We start from the raw sequence: 23,069 nt of genomic DNA on the forward strand, positions 1-23,069 counted from the left end.
AACTAAGTGTGACTAATGTGACCCTTTAACTCCATATTTAATCAACAAGAGAGAGATCATAAGGTTGGACATTTCTCTCAGAATAAAGAACTAAGTCTAAATGCCTGACAGAGGACATTTAAAGGACCTTTAACTGATAACAATGATGCACTTTCATGCCTCTTTACAGTTAAACTGTAGATGTTCACACACATAATGGAGCTTTTTGCTTTGAAAGAATCTCCGTCACATCAACGTGACGTGAGCTGGAGACGCCCAACATGTTAAACTGCCTGAAGTTCACATGGATTGTTATTAAAATGAAAATGTGCGTGAATATTAAGGCTGAGATTGTGTTACCTGAGACTCTATTGTGTGAGACAATCCCCAACACTGTCCTCTGGGACCACAGAGTGGATCAGGGTGGAGGGACGACTGTATAAATGATAGATCTGAGAGCAAAGAGCATGAGAACAAAAATGGAGCCTTACAGGTAAGACCAACTTTAATCTCATTTTCAAATATCTCTTCATTATTAATACTGTGATTTTGTTTGTGGATTCACTGTGTTTTTAAACCAAATGACAAAATTATTCCTTGGTTTTTAGGTTGCCTTTCACTCATTTTTATTAAATGATTTTACTCGTAATTAGGACTGCAACAATTATCCAATTAATTTCAATAATCAAAACCATTTCTGTGATTTTTCAGCTTCTTAAATGTGAATATTTTCTGGTTTCATTATCCATATAAAAAAGAAAAAACATTAATATATAAATACATATATATATATATATATATATATATATATATATATATATATATATATAATATATAAACATAAATAAATTTAGTTTGTGGACAAAAACAACATCATCATTTCCAGCTTTGACAAACACTGATCAACAAAACACATACACGTACAGAAACTGTCAGTGTTGTGTGTTCCTTACGTGTTGAAAGACAAAATCAAACTCCTTGATCGTTGGAGGGAGCTTTATTGGGAATATTGAAATCTCTTTCATTTCACAGAACTTTATTTATTCTCTGTGAATCATTAGTGACTCTGGTTTTTCTCACAGATCCACATTCACAACAATGAGACTGGTGATTCTCGTGTGCCAGCTCGGCCTCATTCTGAGGACCGAGGCCCAGACGCCACCTGAATGCAGCGGCAGTGACACGTTCAGGGACCCAGGTTTGTGATACATGTTCTTCACGTCGCTGTTGTTTTTCGTCACAGTTTCATTTTGTGTTTTTTTACCTATTTTTTTTATATATTTTTTCTTTTTTCCTTTTTGTACATCTGTTTCAGTTTATATTTAGACTGTACATAGACTTGCACTCCTCTTATGTTTCTATCTTGTAACATATTCTGGAGCTGCTGAACTGTGAATTTCTCTGTGAGATGAATAAAGTATCTATCTATCTATCTATCTATTCTAGAAAACACTGACATTATCGTGACCTGTGGCACAGAGTTCATGAGCCTGAGCATCTATATCTGTCCAATGTTTAAATCTGGTTACAACGAGTCTCTGATGGTCCTCAACAATCAGATCAGTAAATCTGAGTGTTACGGCACAGCCGACCTGACCGTTGTTCCACCGGTCCTCAACTTCAAAATCCCGCTGAATGTAACTGATGCCGGCGCCTGCAGCAGTGTCCTCACGGTAGTGCTTTTAATTTGATTCAAAATGACCTCCAACTGCAAACCTATGCATCTGATTTCAATTTGTACACAACTCATTTGCATCAAACATTTATCTCAGCCATTCCCAAACTTAAGAGTGCTTATACTTTGAAATGTAAAGAGTTGTACAAGCTTTAAAAGTGATCACCTCTTAAAATCTATTCTAAAACAAACAGGGACCCAGTGAAGATCAGTCAGTCTGTTACAGTCCAGTTTACGTCATAGTCTGACTAAGACAGACAGTCTGACTATACTTTACATACATACAGAATCAGTTTATGTGACAGAAAAACTAACAGTGAACGGTGAGAAGGACAAGTCTGACTCCAGTCTGACTAAGTGTTTACATGCAGGAGTAATCGGACTATGAATCACATTATCGACGTATGTTAGTCTGACTAAGACTAGCTGGATTTTAGTCAGACTAACGTGTTTACATGACTAAAACACATATACTGCACATATAGATTTATATACTTGTAAGATTAGAATATTCAGCATTAAGAACAGTTTTTGCACTTAAAGCCAAACTTTGTCAAAGAAAAACTGTCAAATGTTCAATCCTGTATTACAAGATCAATTTTTTTTCCACAGGTAACCAACGAGGTTGGGACGGGAGAATTTTCGGACTTCTCGAACATCCAGTTCTTAAACATGTCGGGCACTGTTAACTCAGTGGACCCGGTCACTGGTACAGTCACGTATCGCTCACAGATCCTCTACAGGTTCTCCTGTCGTTACCCGATGCAGTATGTGATGAACAACACTCAAGTCAGCGTGTGAGTACAATGGAACACACACACGATCGCAGACTGAACCACAGCTGACGTTTCTAATGTACGACGTGTGCGACTGTGTCATTTCATACAGAACGGGAGTGAACGTCGCGATACAAGACAACAATGGCAGTTTCGTCAGCACTCTGAGCATGCAGCTGTTTTCAGTGAGTCTTTACATCCATTATGTCAACGCTTTGTACGTAGTAATATCAACACTCAAAACATTATCCGCCTCCTGATATGAACATAAAAAAGCTTCATTCTCGGGTCAATGAAAAACAACAATTCACACAATCAGCTGAAATATTTTATCTCCAATTTCTGGACCTTTAATTTCATATAAATGAAATATTAGTTGTGATGTGTTGTATAATATTACAGTCATGTATGTAGCATCCTGCCTATATCCTGTCAGTTTTAATCACAGCATAACAATGATGACAATATTACTACTAATATTATCACAACTGGACCTGGATCCTGCAGCGCAGGAGTCACAGTAACCTGCAGATTGACGACAGACAGGACAAGACTAACTAGACAAAGACAGAAATATTCATACCCTGAGTGTGAGAGGGTAAGTGTGAGAGGGTGAGTGTGCGGGAGTGAGTGTGAGTCAGGTCTATAGCAGCATAACTAAGAGATGGTTTAGTTTTTATCAAACATTTAGGTTTTAAGTAACTTTAAATACATATATCACTGTTGTGTTTTAAACACACAGTAACTTGAATTCTCATTCTGAATTTTTTTTTTTTTTGAACAGGATTCAAATTTTCAAGACGACCTGCTGATACCAAACACAGGACTCAACCTGAAGACCATCATCTATGTTGCAGTAAAAGCCACCAATCTCACATCAAAGTTGGTCTTTTTCTCATTCTAATATATTGAGGTGGTTTTACTTTATCTGAACAGAGTTTTTATATATGTTAATATTCTCAAAGTGATTTCATTTTCTCTTGTTTTAAGAAAAATAATCTGTCAATGGCTTTAAGCACATTTTTGGAATATTTGAAACTAGCTTGTAGTTTAAGAATGTATACGTTAGAATGTCTTAGATGTGTGAAAGAGTGAATGTCACTTCTGTATTTAACACAGAAGAGAAAAAACAGAATATATAAATCAGGTTGTATTTCTTGCTCTGATTTTTTTTTTTTTTTTTTGGCAAAACTATTTTGAAGAAGAAGAAGAAACCAGGCCTTTTTTTACTTGGATTTACATACATTTACCACATGTTTGCAGTGTATTGTTAACATTAGTTAAAGCAAAGTTGCTGCTATTTTTTATTGTGTCATTTTGTGACATCCCATCTCTATTTTCTCAAAGATTCAACGTGTTGTTGGACCGATGTTTCGCATCCACGGGTCCTTACAACAACCGATCCACCTTCTACGATCTGTTTGTCGGGTGAGTCTCGTGTGAACATACAGTAATAACCTACAACCCTGACCCTGATCCTGATCCTGATCCTGACCCGTCTCTGTTTCTCTAAAGCTGCATCCATGACCCTCAGACTAATCTGATTCTGAACGGACAGTCTCAGGTGGCTCACTTCTCCTTTGAGGCCTTCAGATTTGTGGAGCACCAAAACCAGGAGGTGTCCACGTTCTACGTGCACTGCATCACCAGACTGTGTGAGGTGTCGTCGTGCAGCCTCCTGCAGCCTGTGAGGAAACAAACTTTCCACGTCTCACAAACTGCTCCGTCACGTTTCTGAGTCGTACTCATCTTATGAATTCTCTTCAGGATTGTTCCTCGCCAGCCAGGAGAAGGAGAGCGGCTGTGACTGAGGGTGCGACGCCCAACGCCACGGTCTCTTCAGGCGCCATACGTGTGGGTCACATGACCAACGGTACGTCAACAAAACATCACAGAGAAAAGACCTTCACCGAGACTTCGACACTTTCATCCTGAACAATGTTACATTTAAACTGAAGCCAAATCTGTAATCTGGATCAGATTCAGATTAAATTTACTCTGGTGGAAGAGAGTCTGATCCTGAATACACAAACCACATTCTGTTCAAATCCAATGACTTTTTATTTAAAGTTCTGCTGTAAGGGAGTGGGATTTCTTTCCATTTAAATATTAATATGAAATATTTTTTGTGACGTCATCAGTGGGTGGATTCTAATCTAATTTTACTGTGAGTGTGAGAGTGAATGTGTCCTCTGTGATGGGCTCTGTCCTCTGTGATGGACTCTGTGTGTCCTCTGTTCTCAAACACTGACCTGAGCTTGTTTTCTTTTTTCAGACGATTCTGCGACAAACTTCTCTGCTCAAGGTAAGAATCTGAGTGTGTCAAAGCTACGTAAAATATTCTCCGATGTCGGGATCAGACACATTTTTAAGTGTTTGGTCGACGGGCGTGTGGACGGACGTGTGGACGCTCTGTGACGTCCTCAGTATTTTCTTGACAGCGTTACAGACATAAACATGGCAAAGACAGCGTCCCTCTGAAGGACAGACCGTCCATTCTGTTCTCTTCACCCACAACACTTCGGTAGCTATGATTGACAAGTCCTTGCCCCGCCTCCCCAATGACCTTTGACCTCATGAGCAGCGTTTGGTCACAAGACACGGCAGTAATCTACTAATCTGACATGGTGACCATGGTGAAGGACAGAATGATGGTGTTGTCTGATCCCGGCGTTAGGATTACAGATTACAGATTACAGCCTTTTGATGTTGTTTAACGTGTTGATTCTTTGATGTGCTGCAGTTTCGGACGCTCAGAGCGAGTACAGCAGTCCTGTGGTGGCCGTCATCATCTGCCTCGTCGTCGTAGCGATCATCCTCTTGGCCATGAGTGTCTACTTTGTGTTGTACATCAGACGAAGGCCATCGTTCTAATCTGGTCCAGCGACTCCAGCACTCAGCTGTCCGTGTAGAAGTTTAAACCTGTAGCATCTAAACCACATTTATGTAGAGTTTATGATAATTTATTCATGATCTGTATATTTGCATGTTCAAAAGAAAACACGTAGTGTAACGCAGGATTAAGACAATATTTACAGTTTATTCTGCGACATAAACTCACCTGTTCGATCTGTTTCCTTCGTCGTCTTTCTTTCCTTAATTTATCATGAAAATCTCATCAAATAAACTCAAGAACATTGAGTGAAGACAAAAGAACCTCATTTGTAATTATTTATATAATCTGATGATAATCCTGTTTAGTCTTAAATGTGCTAAACTAATACAGTAAACATGGCGACGTACAGATTAAAAATGCGAATTTATAATCACATTTGACCACATTAGTTTATAAAATGTACTGATTGGAAATGTATGCTATTTAAGTTTCCGTTTGTGAAACAAATGTTTAGAAAGAGTCACATGATTGGTCACATGATCAGTCCCACGGTTCATTTTAAAGAGATGTTTCAGATTATTATCAACAATAATAATAATAATAATAATAATAATACATAAATAAATAAACTCGAGCAAACTTGTTCTGCACCACTTTCTTTATTGGTTACATATTTAAATACATTTAAGTGCAAAAGCTCATCATGTGTCATGTGATACGCAAGAACACAACAATACTGTCAGAGAGAAGCAGACACACTTTTCCAGAACATTCAACCACTAAAAGTCATTTTTCTGTTCAGTAAAAACTATAATTTGACATCTTAATCCAGACATAATGTCATTTTTTGTAAAACATAACATTTGAAAATTCATGTGTGATAACAATAATAAGAATTATATTTTAGCATTAAATACAACTGCATTTTGTCTCTTAGGGATTTTAAGGTATAAATTCTTAAATGGGACTCGTTTTATGAAAACATTTCTTCCTGGACAGAATTTCTTTGTTTTGTTTTTAAGTCATTTACGATAAACTCTCAGCTGCAGTGCATTTAAAATAAACACCACCCAGTTTTTTTAAAATGCTGAAGTGAATTTATTGAGATCAAAGCAAAGAAACAGAGAAGAAAAACAGAATCCCCTGAATATTAAAGAATATTTTCAGCTCAAAAATCAACTCTTAATCCTAATATTTGATGAAAGGTGGTAAACACTGTTTTACATTAAAGTCACTTTTTAATCGATGCACATATTTGATTCTGTTGCTTTATGATGAATCACATTAATGAGCGGTTATTTAAAGCCAAGCACTGCACCTTTAAAGCGTGTTTTCATTTGAAAGCCGTCTTTGCAGAGTGGACCGTCCTCAGTGGGAGGAGACTCTCCACCCACTCATCAGGGGACGCCATCATTTGGTCCCACAGCGCCACCTCCTGCACCGTCGAGTCCATCCAGCTCACCGGAGCGCCGTAACTTTTACCTTCAATGACATCAAAACATCAAAGACATCAAAAACATACATCAAAGACAGCAAAGACATCAACGACATCAAATACATCAGAAACTTTAAAGACAACATCAGAAACATCGAAACATCAAAGACATCGAAATATCAAAGACATCAACGACATCAGAAACATCAAATACATCAACATCAGAAATATCAAAGACATCAATGTTTAAAAAACATGTTTCATTTAAATTTTTCATTTACACGGGCACTTTATTTTCATAATTTTAAAATAAATTATTGTTTTATGCTGCACCGTCATATTTTATACTATAGTATATCAGTAGTTTTATTTTCCTTATGTTATATTTTTGCTTAATTTAATGCTTTTATTTTTTTTTCAGATTTTACTTTATTTCCAGTTGAATATGTTTTGAAGACATGGATTTCTGTTGTTGTTGTAAATAACCTGGATTATATCAGGTTTCTGTGTAAACTCTGAAAATTTAAAAAGTTGAAAAAAACTGAATTTCATTCATTTTCTCAAACTTTAGAGTCATACTAACCCACAACAACATTTGTCTAAACTCACAAAAGTAAATTAGAGTTGTTAATTAACAGTGTCATGATGGAATATCATGGTCGCCTAGGGCACCATCTACTGGAGGGTAGTGTATACTGCAGACAACCACAGAGACGTTAGTGTCAGTACCTGTTCCCACACCGAGCCTCACTCCGCCCAGCAGGTGACTGGCTAACCTGTCCCTGTCCCACACAGTCAGCTCCACACACGCCTCAGCGAGGTCAGAGTCACTGATGCCGTCGTAAACCATCGTGTGGTTAAACACGGGGTCCGTGGTCCGACGCAGGACACGCGTCTTCTGACGACTTTTCCTGCTCGTGTCCGGCAGCACAAAGCTGAAGATGACCAGGAATATATGTTATACAATATATATATACATATACACATATATATGTATATATATATACATACATATATATATATATAAAAGATGAAATGTGTAAAAGTTTAGTTCATACCATTTGACATAAGGGTCGATGGTGGCTCGGATTAAAGGCAGATTCCGGCATTCTTTCACCCAAATATGAACCTCACCAGTGTTGGGACCGTCTTTAGCCACGCCTTCAAAAAATAAAGATAAAATTACTTTTTTATAATTCACCTTAAAAATATACCATACGAGAACAGAAACTGTACATATATGGCTGTTTTGTTATTGATTAGATTTGATGAGTGTGAGTCATATGTACATATATATATTCTGTGTTCTGTAAAAGAAGATTAAAAAAGGGAGCAACTGTTCAAACTGTTGAACTTTAATCTATTTTATAATAGACACAGGTTTTTGTGTTTAATTAAACATTATAAACTGTCTCAGGACATCGTCTTCCAGGATCCCTGTTTAAATAAAGTTTAAATAAAATAAATAGGATGCAGTGAGTCATGGAACATGACGTGTTTTCTGTCAGAAACTTCAGTATGTGCTCAGATTAAACACAGATTACACAGTTTCTTCACGTCACACGGACACAGTTTTTCTGGATTAAATGACCTCATAATCCCCTCTAATTTCACATAACATATTCTTTTTAAAACGTTTTAATCTGATTCTGTTTAAATGAGATTAAATCAAACAAGAAACTCAGAGGAAAACAAGTGAAGGTGACGTCACCTTCTTTATGACGTTCACTGATGACAGAGACTCAGGTGAGGACAATCACAGCTGATTAACACACACACACACACACACACACACACTGAAGTCCCTGCTGTTAAAGGATTTTAATATAAATAAAAACTAAAGATGTAAAAATAACAAAGATCAGGTTTTTAATCTGCTCAGTAGTAATAATAATATTTAACAATTTTTTTACACAATTTTTTAATCACATATTATTTATGTTGTTTATGAACAAATTCTTCCTACAACGATGTTTAATTTATTTATGGGTGATTTTTTGTTTGTTTTTCACAATTCTAAGTGTTTTTAATGTTCAAAATGAAGTTGTCATTCATTCATTCATTCATTATCTATCATAGAGAGAAACTGAAACTGATGTTTTTTTTAAAGGTGACATCGAATGCTCGTATCGCACATATAACTTAACTTGTTTTCACGGTCAAAAACCTCCCAGTTGCTGCAAACAAGCCGATCGAAATCTCTCCTCACTGACGCTCTCGTCAGCCGCGCTGTTTCACACCAAAATCACACCCCCAGAACGTGGGCTGCGTTGTGATTGGCCAGCCAACAAGAGCTTTCCCAGGTACCTGGAAGTGACGTAATTAGCACGTCAGCTCTCAGATACGCAGCTCCCCCTCTGGCACGATGGACGCTCTGCTAGTCATTATCAAAACATTGTTAAATGGCTGTGTCACGATGCCACGCTGTATTCCCTTACGCCTTTGACGCAGAGTCTGACCCAGAGACAGAAGATACTTTTTCTGTTTTTCAAAGACATGTTCTCAACCGATATGCTCAGCAGCTACAACCAGAGTAGTTCTTCTTCTTCTACGGTTGAATGTACACGAATCTCACCACTCCTGTAAACAGCAGCGCCTCTTAGTGCAGGCACTGGAGTCCGGACACATCTGGTGACGTACTTTCAACCGTAGAAGAAGAAGAACTACTCTTGTTCTAGCTGCTGAGCGCATTGGTTGAGAACATGTGGAAAAAGGGTTCAGCGAGTGTTTGCTCTGTTCTTGGTTGTAATAAACAATAGCAGACGCTCCACAAGCTCCCCGCCAATGAGCAAAGAAAAGCTCAGTGGATATCTTTCATATTTGATGGGAATATCCCGGCTGGATGCCGGTGGATTCTTGTGACTTTGGGGAAGTTTTGGCTGATTTTCCCCAGCGGTAGTGTTAGCCACTGACTGCTACTGTTCTTTCTGGACGATGGGGAGGATCCAGTACACCTCCACAGAACTTCACGGACTCAACGCTGACTTCACACCAGACTGCGTTGTTGTTATTAGATCTCTTCGACTCCTCCGACGACCCTGGAACATTCAGCAGGGCTACCGACACTGGTTTACCACTCGTCATCACAACAACGATGGCCGGAGTCGGGATTCTGTTGCTGATTCTGTCGCTAAAACCCTGATCCATTCCTTCATTACATCACGTCTGGACTACTGTAATGCCGTTCTGTTTGGGGTCCCGAAGAAAACCCTGGTTAGGCTCCAACATGTCCAGAACTCTGCTGCTAGGGTTCTCACTCAGACCAAACCATGGCAACACATCACACCCACACTGAAACAACTGCACTGGCTCCCAGTTAAGTTCCGGATCACCTTCAAGCTTCTCCTCTTTTGCTACAAGTCTCTCCATTCACTTGCTCCACACTATCTCTCCGACCTCCTCCATGGGCACCGCCCCTCCCGGAACCTGCGGTCTGCTGACCTCGGTCTCCTCTCCGATCCCCGGACCTGCAGCCAAAGCTTAGGCAACAGGGCTTTCAGTGTCGCTGCTCCAACCCTCTGGAACTCACTCACTCACTCACTCACTCACTCACTCCCAACACTCTGGAGTCTTTTAAATCTCTGTTGAAGCGACACTTGTTCCAGCAAGCTTTTGCCACATGATTGTTTGTTTTGTTTGTTTGTTTTCTTCTCTGTTCTCAATTGTACAGCGACCTTAGGTTTTGTGAAAAACTTCGGACAAAATAAAGCAGGACACAGCAGCAAACTTCACCTGAAGGAAGGAGCAGTGCCAACAATACGTATATAACAATATTTACAACGGTAAAACTGTCTCTGTGTGCTTGTTCTGTCGTTTAGCATTAGTGATAGTCGACTACAAGCTAAGCTACACGCGTTTCATTTGCATGTAGGTGTGTTTATCATCTCGGTAACCACAACGTTATCCAAGCTACAGGCGTCCTGCAGCAGTCGTTGTGATGGAGGTGGTTCACTTGTCACAGTGTCTTCTGACTCTGGCTCAGACTCCGGATCAAATGCGTAAGAGATTACGGCGAGGGGTCGTGACGACGGCATTACTCAATGTTTTGATAATTGCTAGCGATGCATCCGCCTTTCCAGAGGGGGAGCTGCGGGTCTTCCAGGTAACTGGCCAATCGCAAGACAGTCTGTGTTCTGTGGGTGTGGTTTTAGTCTTAAACAGCACGGCTGACGAGAGCGTCGGTGATGAGACATTTCCATTGGCTAGCTTGCAGCGACGAGGACGTTTTTGACCATAAAAACAACTTCATGTTTCTAAGTACACCTCCATATAGAAGTGAGATAGGACCATGCTATGGCCTCTTTAATTTTCTTGTTCTTCTAATGATTTCTGAGAACACTGAGAGCTGCAGTGCTGCCCCCCACAGGTCAAAGTTCTTTATCACACTCGTCTGACGCACACACACACACACACCTTCACTGTGGCTGATCTGTGGAAGGAAACGTATGGCCAGTTTCATCTCTCCTCGTCCACTTGGTGGCGCTGGAGTGGGCGTGGTCTGAAATGTTTTACAGAGGAAACATTAAATAAACAAAAGTGTGTGTGTGTAGGTGTGTGTGTGTGTGTGTGTGTATTTACCCTTGCTTTCAGGTCTAAGTAGTTCATGTGGGTGTGGTCAAAGTCCCATGTGGACAGATCCACGTCGACCTCGCCTAAAAAACTGTTCCTGCCAAACGTGTCGTGATGCCAAACAGAGAGAATGAGCGTCTGAGTCCTGAGGTACTCCATACGAACACGATACTGTTGAGACACGAGAGGAGGACGAGGAGGAGGACGAGGAGGAGGACGAAGAAGAGGAAGAGGAGAGGCTGCTTTGTTTACTCAGTCATAGACATGCCAAAGATGACAGTGTGAGAAAGTACACGTGTGTGTGCATATGTGTGTGTTCAAGTGCGCGTGCGTGTGTGTGTGTGTGTGTGTGTGTGCGATGACTTCTTACTCTCAGGATCTCGTTGAATTTTGGATGAAGTGTCTTCTTCTTCACAGACGTCTTCCTCTTTCCCAGATTAGCTTTGTCAGGAACCAGGTAGCTTTTAACGTAGCTTCAACAAAAACACAACATTTCAGTGGAGTCACACGGAAGGTCAAAGGTCAGACGAGGTCAACGATCACTCATGTGTTCATTCAAGTAAAAATAGGTTTTGTTTTCTTGAAAACATTAGTTATCAACAGCATTTCGGGTTTCTAAAAACGAAACACCGTCACATGTCTTCATGTTTTTCATGTGGACAGGGAATTAGTGTGGATGACTCATAGTTATCATAACCTGACCTCCTGTAACCAGGTAAAAACCCTCAGTTACAGTTTACTGTTCACCTGCTGTGAGGCTGCAGTACCACTGACAGACACCGAGGGAGACAGAGAGCTAAACTGAAGGGTCAGTGGATTAAGGGCGAGTTAAGGGCGAGTTAAGGGCGAGTACTCACGGGTCAGATCGACGTCTCTTTGGATCGACAGCAGCTAAATCCTGACACTCGGCCACAAAGATGTGAAATTCTCGGAGTTTGTTGATGTAGTTGATGGAAAACTGAATGTTCCCCTGAACGTCCACGTTTCCAAAGTCACCGCTGTACATGGTCATGGTGCTGCCGCTTAACTACACACACACACACACACAATAATAACTCAGTGTTTCACAGACATTTTCTCTATAGAATTTATATTTGTGTGTATTTATTGATGTTGACTCATTACTGCCCCCTGAGGCAACATGGGGTTAATGCAGGGCATTGTTTGTGAGAGGGTGAGTGTGATGTTTGCATCTGTGTGTTACTCTCTTTCATTAATGTCTTCTTATTACTTCATAACCAAGAAGGAAGTTTGTTCTGTTCTGTGATGTCAGTGATCTCTGTCATGTCTGTGATGTCAGTGATCTCTGTCATGTCAGTGATGTCAGTGATCTCTGTCATGTCTGTGATGTCAGTGTTCTCTGTCATGTCAGTGATGTCAATGATCTCTGTCATGTCAGTCATGTCTGTGATGTCAGTGATCTCTGTCATGTCTGTGATGTCAGTGTTCTCTGTCATGTCAGTGATGTCAATGATCTCTGTCATGTCAGTCATGTCTGTGATGTCAGTGATCTCTGTCATGTCAGTAATGTCAATGATCGCTGTCATGTCTGTGATGTCAGTGATCTCTGTCATGTCTGTGATGTCAGTGATCTCTGTCATGTCTGTGATGTCAGTGATCTCTGTCATGTCAGTGATGTCAATGACCTCTGTCATGTCAGTCATGTCTGTGATGTCAGTGATGTCTCTGATCTCTGTCATGTCAGTGATATGGTTATGTGTTATTCTGACTGACAGTACTGTGACGACATGAAGATCAGTGACAATGTTAGTGAACGTACAGACGACAGAGAAGCCATGCCAGAGGAGCGGTGGGTCAGGTTAGTCATGGAGCTCCTTTTGAGGAAAATTTCCTCGTAATACGGAGACTCAGCGGTGTCTCTGTCCTCGTCCTGAAACACACACAAGCTTTTCAGCAGCCTTTGACCGATGAGACGCAAAGACAAAACACAGGTGCAGTTTTACCTCCTGCTGTAAGAACGACGGCACAGATTTACTCATTTTCTTCAGGTGTTCTGGATCCAGAGACAAGGACGAGGAGGGGGACGGGACGGACGAGGCTGCAGAGACACAGAGACAGATTTACCTACATTTGTACATGAACACACATGTTGTCTGTTTATCAGATAAAATGATGAATATTTAAAATATTTACCGTCACTGACGCGTCTTTGTTCAGTGGAGTCTTTGTTTCTGTCTCCTGAGACAAACAGAGACATTCATGTCTGTGACATCATCATCATAATAATGATAATAATAATGACAATGTAACACAAGTGAAGCTCACGTGACGACAGCGACGGTGACGTGATGTCCTCGATGCTTTTAGTCTGAGTCTTAGGCCACGCCTCCGCTCGCCGCAGAGCTTTCTTCACAGGGTTTTGACCGTCGTCGTCTTTTTCTCCTGCAGTTTAATGTCATGTGATTAACAGTTTGTATAAACTTCACTGTCATCCAGCAAACACATGATCATCATTATTATTATTATTATTATTATTATTGTTATTATTATGATTATTATTATTATGATTATTATTATTATTATAATTAACTATGTCCTGTTGAAATTACCATTATTTTAAAGTAATAACATAATATAATCCGAACATTTTCATATTTTTTTTTTTATTTTATGTCATAATAACATTAAAATTTCTTATTTTATGATTTAAAAAGTTTGATTTATTTTATTTTTTGGTGTTTTGTCTTTATTCTAAATGTATAAAAACAGACTTTTGTCTTTTTGACTTTATGAGTTCCACTCATGTTTCACAGGATCAGGACACTGTTCGTTTGTGGACACTGTGTGGACGCTGTGAGGGGACACTGGACACTGTGGACGCTGCACTGTAGTCCCCGCCCAGCAACCAAACATGACTCAGCAGAAACAGCTGCTGCCTCAGTGTTGACAGATCAGAGCACACGGACACGACGAGGATACAACGTTTGTGATACACTGATACAGTATTTGAACTCTATTTGAACTTTTTTACATGTTTGTTACATTGTATTAAATTGTGATATTTATTTTTTTGTTGTCTGTCGTCATTTGTGAAGTTTTCCAAGTTAAAAAAACGTTCACACTGATCATAAACGTGAAGATAAAAACAAACGCAGCTGTTTATGAAGCTGTTAATACAGTTTTTAGATATTTTTAAGCTGTAGTGATTTAAATGTGTTTTCTTTTATCAGTTACATTTTTCCTGCTGTCTTATCGTTCAGTTTTAAAACTTTTATCAAATATTCTGTACAAATTAAAGTTGACATCATAAAGACTTCTTTCTTTCATTTTTGTGAATTTACTGTAAAAGTTAAAGTTCCTCACGGTTGAAGCTGATACTGGACGTGGTCCAGGTCTCTGAGGCGCTGCTCACTGACGACTCCTGTCCCGTGTCTGAGCTGCTGTAGTTTGGCCACAGGGGGCGCTGGTTGGCCTTGGCCTTCCTGGTGTGCCGCTCCTCTGCAGTGAGCGGTGTGCTGGCTCTGATCGGTGCGTTCAGATCAAACTCAAACGCAGACTTTGCCGCCGCCACGTCGTCGTCAGTCGCGGGGGAAGTGTGGACGCCGGGGTTCGCCGTCATTCCCAGATAATGTCGATAATCTGGGGGAACGAACGCTCGAGCGCGTGGAGTCAGGATGTCGGTTCCCTCCGATGACCTTCTGGCTTTGGCACCTTTCTCGGCATTCTGCCTCTGCTTCCTGCTCTGGAAGTGGGCGGGGTTTAGGTCCATCAGAAACTGGTCTGGATCTTGTTCTTCAGCAGCGCTCAGAGTGAACATGCTGGTGCTGCGACGCAGAGAGCTTCCACTTCCACTCGACCTGCTAAAGGAGTCTCTCCTGCTCTTTGGAGAACGGGTCTGTGGTTTCATGGGTTTCTCAGAATCTTTGGAGCTTCTCCTGGATTCAGTTGTGGTAAAGTCGGACGCGTTGTTTCTGTCGCTGGTTTCTGGTTGTGGCTTTGTTCTGCTCTGTGGAGACAGAGGTGTCTTCATGACGACTGGTCTTGTTTTCTCGGCCACAGACAGACGGTAAATGTCGTTCATCTCCTGGAAACTCGAGGGCTCTTTTCTTTTGGGACTCTTGGGTTTGTCAAAGGAAACCGAGGACTTGGTTTCTGACGTGGCTTCGTCCCAGAACTCTCGCAGAGTGTTGAACTGTGATCGGCTTGTGCTCAGAGTCGGCGACATCTTCTCTAATCCCTGATTCAAAGGACGAACGTTAAAATGGTAATGATTTCTGTCAAAGTCCTCTTCGTCCGTGTCCTGGTCCTCATGTCCCACCGAGCTCAGATCGTACTCTGACTTTGTGAATCTTTTGTTAAGTTTTTGCAGCTTTGAACCCCGGGGAACTTTCCCGTCGTCTGGAGTTGGAGGCGAGTAGAAGATGGGTTTGTTTCTCTCCTGCTCCCAGAAAGATTTCAGCTGCTTGATTCTCTCCGCTGTGTCCACTCTGTCTTTGTTGGACACGTCTTTACGTTTGGGAGACAGAACTGTGTCTTCACCTGAACTTCTGTGAAGTTTAGAACTGTTGTGGATATCATTGTGGTCCATGTGAAGCCTCTCAGAGTCTAAAGACTCTGGGTTTGGTTGGACATCAGTGTCCGGCTGAGACTGTTGCTGTGGATTTGATTTGATGCTCTGAGAGTCTGGATTCTCTCTGGACTGAAGGTCTGGACTCTCGCTGGACTGAAGGTCCGGACTCTCTCTGGACTGAAGGTCTGTCCTTTCACTTAGAATCTCAGCGTCTGAGCTTCTCCGGTCAGATCTGGAGCCGGACGCTAACTTTAAACGCTGTGAGTGGATTTCGTTCCTCTGAGATAAAGAGTCTGTCTCCGGGGAGTCGTCCTGCTGCTTATTACTGACGTGAACGTTGTCTTCCATGTCTTTGTCCTCGTTGTTGATTCCAGGAGCAGAGTGGATTTCAGGCGCCACGTGAGCTCTGATCTCGTCCTCGTCATCTTCCTCTGTTGAGACGGTTTGTCCTCCGTTGCTGGACGTGTGTGTGAGTATTTTAGGACTCGCGTTTTTTGTCTCCCAGAACGTCTTCAGATGAGAGATTTTAGATGTTTGGTTGTCTTCATGTTCCACTTCCTGTGTCCTCGGTTCCTTGACGCCTGTTCTGTCTGATGCTCTGATCTCGTTAGCCACGTTAGCTTGTCTCTGTGTGTGACTCTCAGAAAAATCCACCGTGTCTTTGTCTCTGACGTCTCTGCTGGTGTCTTCACGTCTGTCTGAGGTCTTTGTGGATCTTTGTGGTTCATCTTCAGTGCCCACAAAGTCCAGGCTGTCTAAGCTGCGGCTGAACCAGTCCAGCACCTTGGCGATGGAGTCTCCGTCCCCCGTGGGACTGCTGGCCTGAGTGGACAACGTGAAGACGTTTTTCTTCTTTGTTTTCTTCTGCGTTTGTTGATTGGACTTCTCGATGTAGTTGAGATCATAGGACACGGGAGGATCTGGATCTGAGAGAAGACAAGAGACGAAAATGTCCCTCACTGTTCGTTTAACGACTTATTTTAATGTGTCTGCAACTGAACTTACCCACAATGCTTTGTGTCAGACTCAGGTCCTCGTGCCTCTCTGTTGTTGCCACACTGTCGGACTCCTGGACTCTGAAGGTCTGATCTTCTTCTTCATTGCTTGTCGGTGTGGTTTCTCTCTGAGGTGAAAGGTCACCTCCTTCATCAACAGCAGCTCTGGAATCACTGGAATTAGACGACGCCTGACAGACGTGGCCCGGTGGCTGATGGGAGTTTTCCTGCGCAGTAAAGTCTGGAACTGAACCATGGTCGGGTTTTTCCTCAGAATTCTTCACACCGGAGCCAGAGCCGGTTTCGGATCCACGCCGGACGCTTGGCCTCGGAGCGGGAACGAGGCGAGTCCGCCTCAGAGGAAAGTCTGCCCCCTGCAGGCCGCTAACGTCCGGCTGACTGCAGCGACGTCTGGACACAAACGTCCTCTTCTTTGGCACCGGTTTGAAACCGAGGGACAGGTTCTGAGACGGGACGGAACTTTGTGACGTCTGACTGGAAACAGTGTGAGGTTTGACTTCTGAGAGAAAAACGTCAGATAAACAAGTCGTTACAGATTTATTTTCTATTTTATTCCCTGCGACGCATCTGTGGGTCCCGACCCAGTGTTTGGAAACTTCATTTTAAATGATAATAACTTTTTATTTTCTTCTAAATATTAAACATCATTTATAAATCACTAAAATCTACAAATGAAACTGTTTGTAACTGAATGAATAAAAGTATTTTGTATGGATTCTCCGTCGCAGCTCATTTACTGAGGTCAGAGGTCAAACCTGTCTCAGTGGACGACACGTGGTCGTTGTTTTCTGGCGTTTCCACGACGACGAGTGAAGCTCTGTTGAAAGGATTACGTCTTGGCTGAAAAAAATAAAATAAAAAGAATTAATGTTTTCAATGAAATTGTGAGAAAGTAAAGAGTTTAAAGTTTGACTCACGGTTCGCGGAGAAGAAACTTCCACGTTTACATTGTCTTCTTCAAAATGACTGAAGGAAAAAAACACAGAGAAACAGGATGGTTACATGTGAGTGAGTGAGTGAGTGAGTGAGTGAGTGAGCACTCATGGTCCACAAGCCTCCATTTGAAAACACTGGATTTAAAGTGAATTTAAATATTATAATAGCATTAAAGACAGTTATTGGTATAAACCAAATAAATATCACAGGATATAAAGATCATTAAAAGTGACATAAACAGTAGTTTATTGTTACTGACGATAAAAGAGTAAAAATGTTTCTTTCTGCTCTTTGTTTTTGTAACGAAGCAGCGGCTTTTTCTCTGCGAGGAAACACCTGTGTTTACACAAGAGTCACAAGATACAGAGAGACAGACATACAGAGAGAGAGACAGACAGACAGAGAGAGAGACAGACAGAGACAGACAGACAGAGAGAGAGAGACAGAGAAGCTGCCGTGTTTCAAACTAATTTATTAAAAGTTGTACATTCTTTGAAATATCAAATATCAAAAAAAAAAAGAAATCCTCATCATCAACAAACTCCTCTCTAACCCATAACCCCGCCCCCTTGTTCCTCATTGACACTCCCACCCACCGGCCTCCTCATCGTCTTTATTTTACATTTTACACAAGAATCAAAGCCAACAACGTCCAACTGTAGATAAGTTAAAATACTTTTCTCATTCTAAATTCGACTTAAAAAAAGTGCAAAAGTGACATTAATGTATGTTTGTTATTGTTTTTATTGAGTTTTATTTTTATTTTATTGAGAACATTAAAAGCTGATGTTGAAGAATAATTTAAGTGTCATGTGACAAACATGTATGAACGTGTGAGTGTATTAATCAGTGTCATGTTCACATGAATCACTAGAGCATGAAAGCAGACGGTGAATGAGTGAGTGAATACTTGTTGTCGTGCAGCTGCAGCAGCTCCAAACATCTGGCAGGTTTTGGTGGAGCCACGATGTCAGAACCTCGACTGCTGGAGGTTCTGGATCGGTCTGATCTGACAGAACCTTCTGCAGAAGAAAGAAAACGGTGAGTGAGTGAGTGAGTGAGCGAGTGAGTGAAGCATGAGAACAGTCCTTGAGTCAACAGTAAGAACAAACACACACCTCTCTTGTGTTTGATGGCGGCCAGGATGATTTCTGAGCCGTGGATTGTGTCCATGTGTCGTCGACTCTTCGCCTCATAAAACCATTCACCGCTCAGATACTTGAGTTTGTTTTCGGACTCTGACTCTGACTCACTCGTCAGGACCTGCTCCAGTTTCCTGTCCAGAGAAAACCACACACACTTCAGTCTGAAACAGACTCACTCATCAGCTTAAAGGAGTCCTTCAACATTATTCACACGATAAATATCAGTCATCATCATCATCATCATTATCATCATCCACAGGGTTATAAAGTCACACATTCATGTGGTGATCAAAGACATATGATCAAAAACAGTGAACGACAGAATCAAGTATTTTACAACTTTTTTAAATCTGTTTTTAACACAAATGTAAAAACATTTTTATTTGTTTCATTCAACACAATTCTCTATTATTCATGTTAATAAAAGTGTTATTACACTGAGGTGGAGGGAGGAGGGGCCTAAATCATATTCTGATCAGGGCCCCATAAAGTGTTGGAGCGGCCCTGGACTAAATAAATGTGAACTGTAAACAAATAAACAGATAAATTTGATATTTCTAAATGGGCGACACCAACATACAGTCCTAGTGATTTACATGTATTATATTTATGTTTTACATTGTATTTATTTACAACTCCGTGTTTGTTCTTATGTATTTTTATAGATTATCTAATCTCTGAGTAAACTTCAGAAACAGTCTGTATAGATTACACAGTCTGGAATAATCTATACCAGGCTGTATAGATTACAGATTATCATCTCTTGGTCTCATTATATAATACCCTGCATATCTCATGTGAATAATCAGGTTTAAATTTCCTCTTGATCACATTCATGTAACATGAACACATGATTGATCTCAAGAAAAACATTCACTGAATATTTTTCAATCAAACTCAAATTGAATCAAAGGAGGAAAATAAAATTCCTCTGGAAACTCGAGAGAACCATAATAATCACAGTTCACATTCATGTGATCATGACACAGTGAATATTCTTCACTGGTAAAAATGAGAACTTTGTGTGTGTTTCCCTGAACAGTGAGGAGTGTGTGACTCCGCCCACAGGTTGAACAGGTGACATGGAAACGTGATGGTCCTCTGACGTTTGATTGTGTTATTCTGTTATAGACGGACAAAGAGCAGCTTGTTGTGCTGCTTGTTTTCTGTTCCTCGCTCAGTGGAAACTCTTTAAATGAAATCTGTAAAATCACATTATGTGACAAACACAACATTAGCTTAAATACCAGCTCACACTGCTCAACTCTCACAGAACCTCAAACTCTCTGTCCTGTGGTGTTCCACAAGGTTCTGCTCCGGGCCCACGGTTGTTCTACCTCCTTCAAACATCAGATGATGTTCATTCATTTATTCATGTTTGTCTTTGTTTTTAAACTTTTTCTGATCATGTTTCTGTCTTTGCTGTAGATCGTTAATTAAAAATATACTTATTATTATGATGTGTGTGTGTGTGTGTGTGTGTGTGTTTACCTGACTCTTTCCTCCTCAGCCTTCTTCAGATCAGCGTCTCTCCTCAGCACAGTCATGATCATCCCCTGCTCCTCCTCCGTCAGGTGACTCAGGTCGATCATGGCTCGTCCTCACTTCACTCGTCCTTCACTCGTCCACAGAGAAAACGTCTGTCACTGTCAGAGAAGTCACATGACAACACGTTCATGTGGATCACACGTTCACATGACAACACGTTCATGTGGATCACACGTTCACATGACAACACGTTCATGTGGATCACACGTTCACATGGCAACAAATTCACATGGATCACACGTTCACATGACAACACGTTCACATGGATCACACGTTCACATGGATCACACCTTCACATGACAACACGTTCACTTGGATCACACGTTCACATGGATCACACGTTTACATGACAACATGTTCACATGGATCACGCGTTCACATGACAACACGTTCACATGGATCACGCGTTCACATGACAACACGTTCACATGGATCACACGTTCACATGACAACACGTTCACTTGGATCACACGTTCACATGACAACACGTTCACATGGATCCCACGTTCACATGACATCACGTTCACATGGATCGCACATTCACATGGATCACGCGTTCACATGACAACACGTTCACATGGATCATGCGCTCAAATGACAACACGTTCACATGGATCACGCGTTCACATGACAACAGGTTGACATGGATCATGCGTTAACATGACAACAGGTTGACATGGATCACGCGTTCACATGACAACACGTTCACATGGATCACGCGTTCACATGACAACACGTTCACTTGGATCACACATTCACATGACAACACGCTCACATGGATCCCACGTTCACATGACATCACGTTCATGTGGATCACACGTTCACATGACAACATGTTCACGTGACAACACGTTCACTTGGATCACAAAATGTGGCTCCGCCCACATGATCTCTATCCATGGAAACCTGTTGTTACAATCTGCAGTCTCATCTCTAGATATCACTAAAACGTACACACTGGACCATTAAAATATAGTAACATTAAACATAAACTAAGTAAACTAAGTTTGAGCCTTAGACGACAGACTGTGTCGTCGTCCATATAGAGTAGATACATGTATATATTTATTTATATATATGTATATATGTATATATATATATAGATATATAGATATATATGTATACATGTATATAGTGTATATAAAAGTATAGAGCAGGCACAGACTGGTCCAGTGTGAGTCACTGTGACTTCTCTGTTGTTTCTTCATCATTATAAATTTAAATGAGTCTCATGTTTATTTAAGAAACGGGTTTGTGACAAAACAGAGAAGTAAAAGACAAAGTGTCTCAGCATGTTCTCACTTTATCATCATTATTATTCACTCTACTCTCATTATTAATAATAAACATATATGATTGTGATAGAAGTGAAATAATAATAATGATCATTATTCAGTTTCAGTGTCTCAGAATCAGAGAAGGATCTTAAATGACATGTTTGTTTTCACACAGTGTTGATAAAGTTACTCCTGTTTGAATCATGTGACTCTGTAGACTTGACTGTGACCATGTTTATGAAAAATTTTGTTTAATAATCAAACATGAAGTTTCACTTACCTCACAGCAGTTTACACACACACACACACATGGAGAATCCTCTTCAGACTCCAGGTCCCACCTGCTCGTGTCTCTGTCTCTGTCTCTGTCTCTGCTGTCTGTCTCTGTCTCTGTCTCTGCTGCAGCTGGTGGATGAACTGAGTCTGTGGACAGGATGGGGAGGAGCAGGAGGAGGAGGAGGAGGAGGAGGAGGAGCAGGAGGAGGAGGAGAAATTAAAGTGACATGTGCTTGAGGGTGAGTTCATCTTGCTGTGTGCTGCAGTAGCAGACAGTGTCCAGCAGGTGTCCTCAGTTTACACACGTCTGTTTGTTAAAAGGGTGTTCACCAAAAAAACAAAAAAAACAACCAAGAGCCAGAGGATGATGGGAAGAAAACAGCCTAACAGGTAGAAGGATGTCCCCTTAACACACATGTGTGTGTGTGTTTGTACAAACATCTTTGTGAGGACCATAACGCTTATGAACCATATGAGGACATTTAGTATTTTATTTATTTTGATTTGAATTGATTTTATTGTGTTTTCTATTGTATGGCTGTTATTTCTTACTGTGTTTTTTATGATTTTTAATTTATTTTAAGCTGTTTTATCTCATTTTGAACCTTCTACTTAGTATGTCTGTAATTTATTCTGTACAGCACTTTGGTCCACTGTGGTTTGTTTAAAGTGCTTCACAAATAAAGTTGGATTGGATTGGATTTAGTGACTGTACATAAATGTGATGTGAAAAACCTGATGACAACATGAAAGAGGAGACTCTGAAGAAACCACCCACAAATGACCTTTGACCTTCCACTTCAGTGGATTTGTTGTATTTCAGTAACAGTTTGTGGTTCATGTCCAGTGTCCATTTTGTGCTGCGACTGTTCACTTTGGTGGGTTTGTGGATGTCTCACTACACCGAGGGACAGTAAGGGACACTCTGTGAGGGACACGCAGTGAGGGACACTCAGTGAAGGACACTCAGTGTGGGACACTCAGTGAGGGAGTCTCTGTGAAGGACACTCACTGAGGGACACTCAGTGTGGGACACTTGTTACTGTATTGTGTTGAAGCACAAACAGTGC

The 23,069-nt window shown here is 40.9% G+C and overlaps 2 protein-coding genes across 4 annotated transcripts; one reads left to right on the forward strand and one right to left on the reverse strand.

The window, feature by feature from the left end:
• Positions 1-1,060: 1,060 nt before the first annotated feature.
• Positions 1,061-5,503, forward strand: si:dkey-4p15.5 (zona pellucida-like domain-containing protein 1). Its single transcript, XM_058633636.1, has 10 exons — positions 1,061-1,177; positions 1,426-1,652; positions 2,267-2,451; positions 2,543-2,615; positions 3,215-3,312; positions 3,778-3,858; positions 3,946-4,117; positions 4,198-4,303; positions 4,706-4,735; positions 5,174-5,503. Exons 1-10 carry the CDS (start codon positions 1,078-1,080, stop codon positions 5,302-5,304), a joined length of 1,203 nt encoding a protein of 400 aa, XP_058489619.1. The 5' UTR covers positions 1,061-1,077; the 3' UTR covers positions 5,305-5,503.
• A 96-nt stretch (positions 5,504-5,599) lies between these two features.
• Positions 5,600-22,119, reverse strand: sytl2b (synaptotagmin-like 2b). 3 transcript variants are annotated; one of them, XM_058633621.1, is made up of 19 exons: positions 22,004-22,119; positions 20,390-20,513; positions 18,872-19,029; positions 18,664-18,775; positions 17,735-17,783; positions 17,573-17,657; positions 16,807-17,316; positions 14,595-16,727; positions 13,557-13,673; positions 13,425-13,469; positions 13,235-13,329; positions 13,051-13,161; positions 12,128-12,297; positions 11,641-11,743; positions 11,280-11,441; positions 11,115-11,199; positions 7,760-7,862; positions 7,431-7,636; positions 5,600-6,748 (listed from the first exon to the last, which is right to left on the reverse strand). In XM_058633621.1, the coding sequence occupies exons 2-19, from the start codon at positions 20,488-20,490 to the stop codon at positions 6,600-6,602; spliced, it is 4,494 nt and encodes a 1,497-aa protein (XP_058489604.1). In that variant the 5' UTR covers positions 20,491-20,513; positions 22,004-22,119; the 3' UTR covers positions 5,600-6,599. The 3 variants fall into 3 exon arrangements, with proteins under 3 accessions (XP_058489604.1, XP_058489603.1, XP_058489605.1); XM_058633620.1 differs by having other exon boundaries at positions 20,390-20,544; XM_058633622.1 differs by lacking the exon at positions 13,051-13,161 and having other exon boundaries at positions 20,390-20,544.
• Between the last annotated feature and the right edge of the window lie 950 nt (positions 22,120-23,069).

The sequence above is a fragment of the Solea solea genome, chromosome 7 (genome assembly GCF_958295425.1).
Source record: "Solea solea chromosome 7, fSolSol10.1, whole genome shotgun sequence".
Classification (NCBI taxonomy): Eukaryota; Metazoa; Chordata; class Actinopteri; order Pleuronectiformes; family Soleidae; genus Solea; species Solea solea.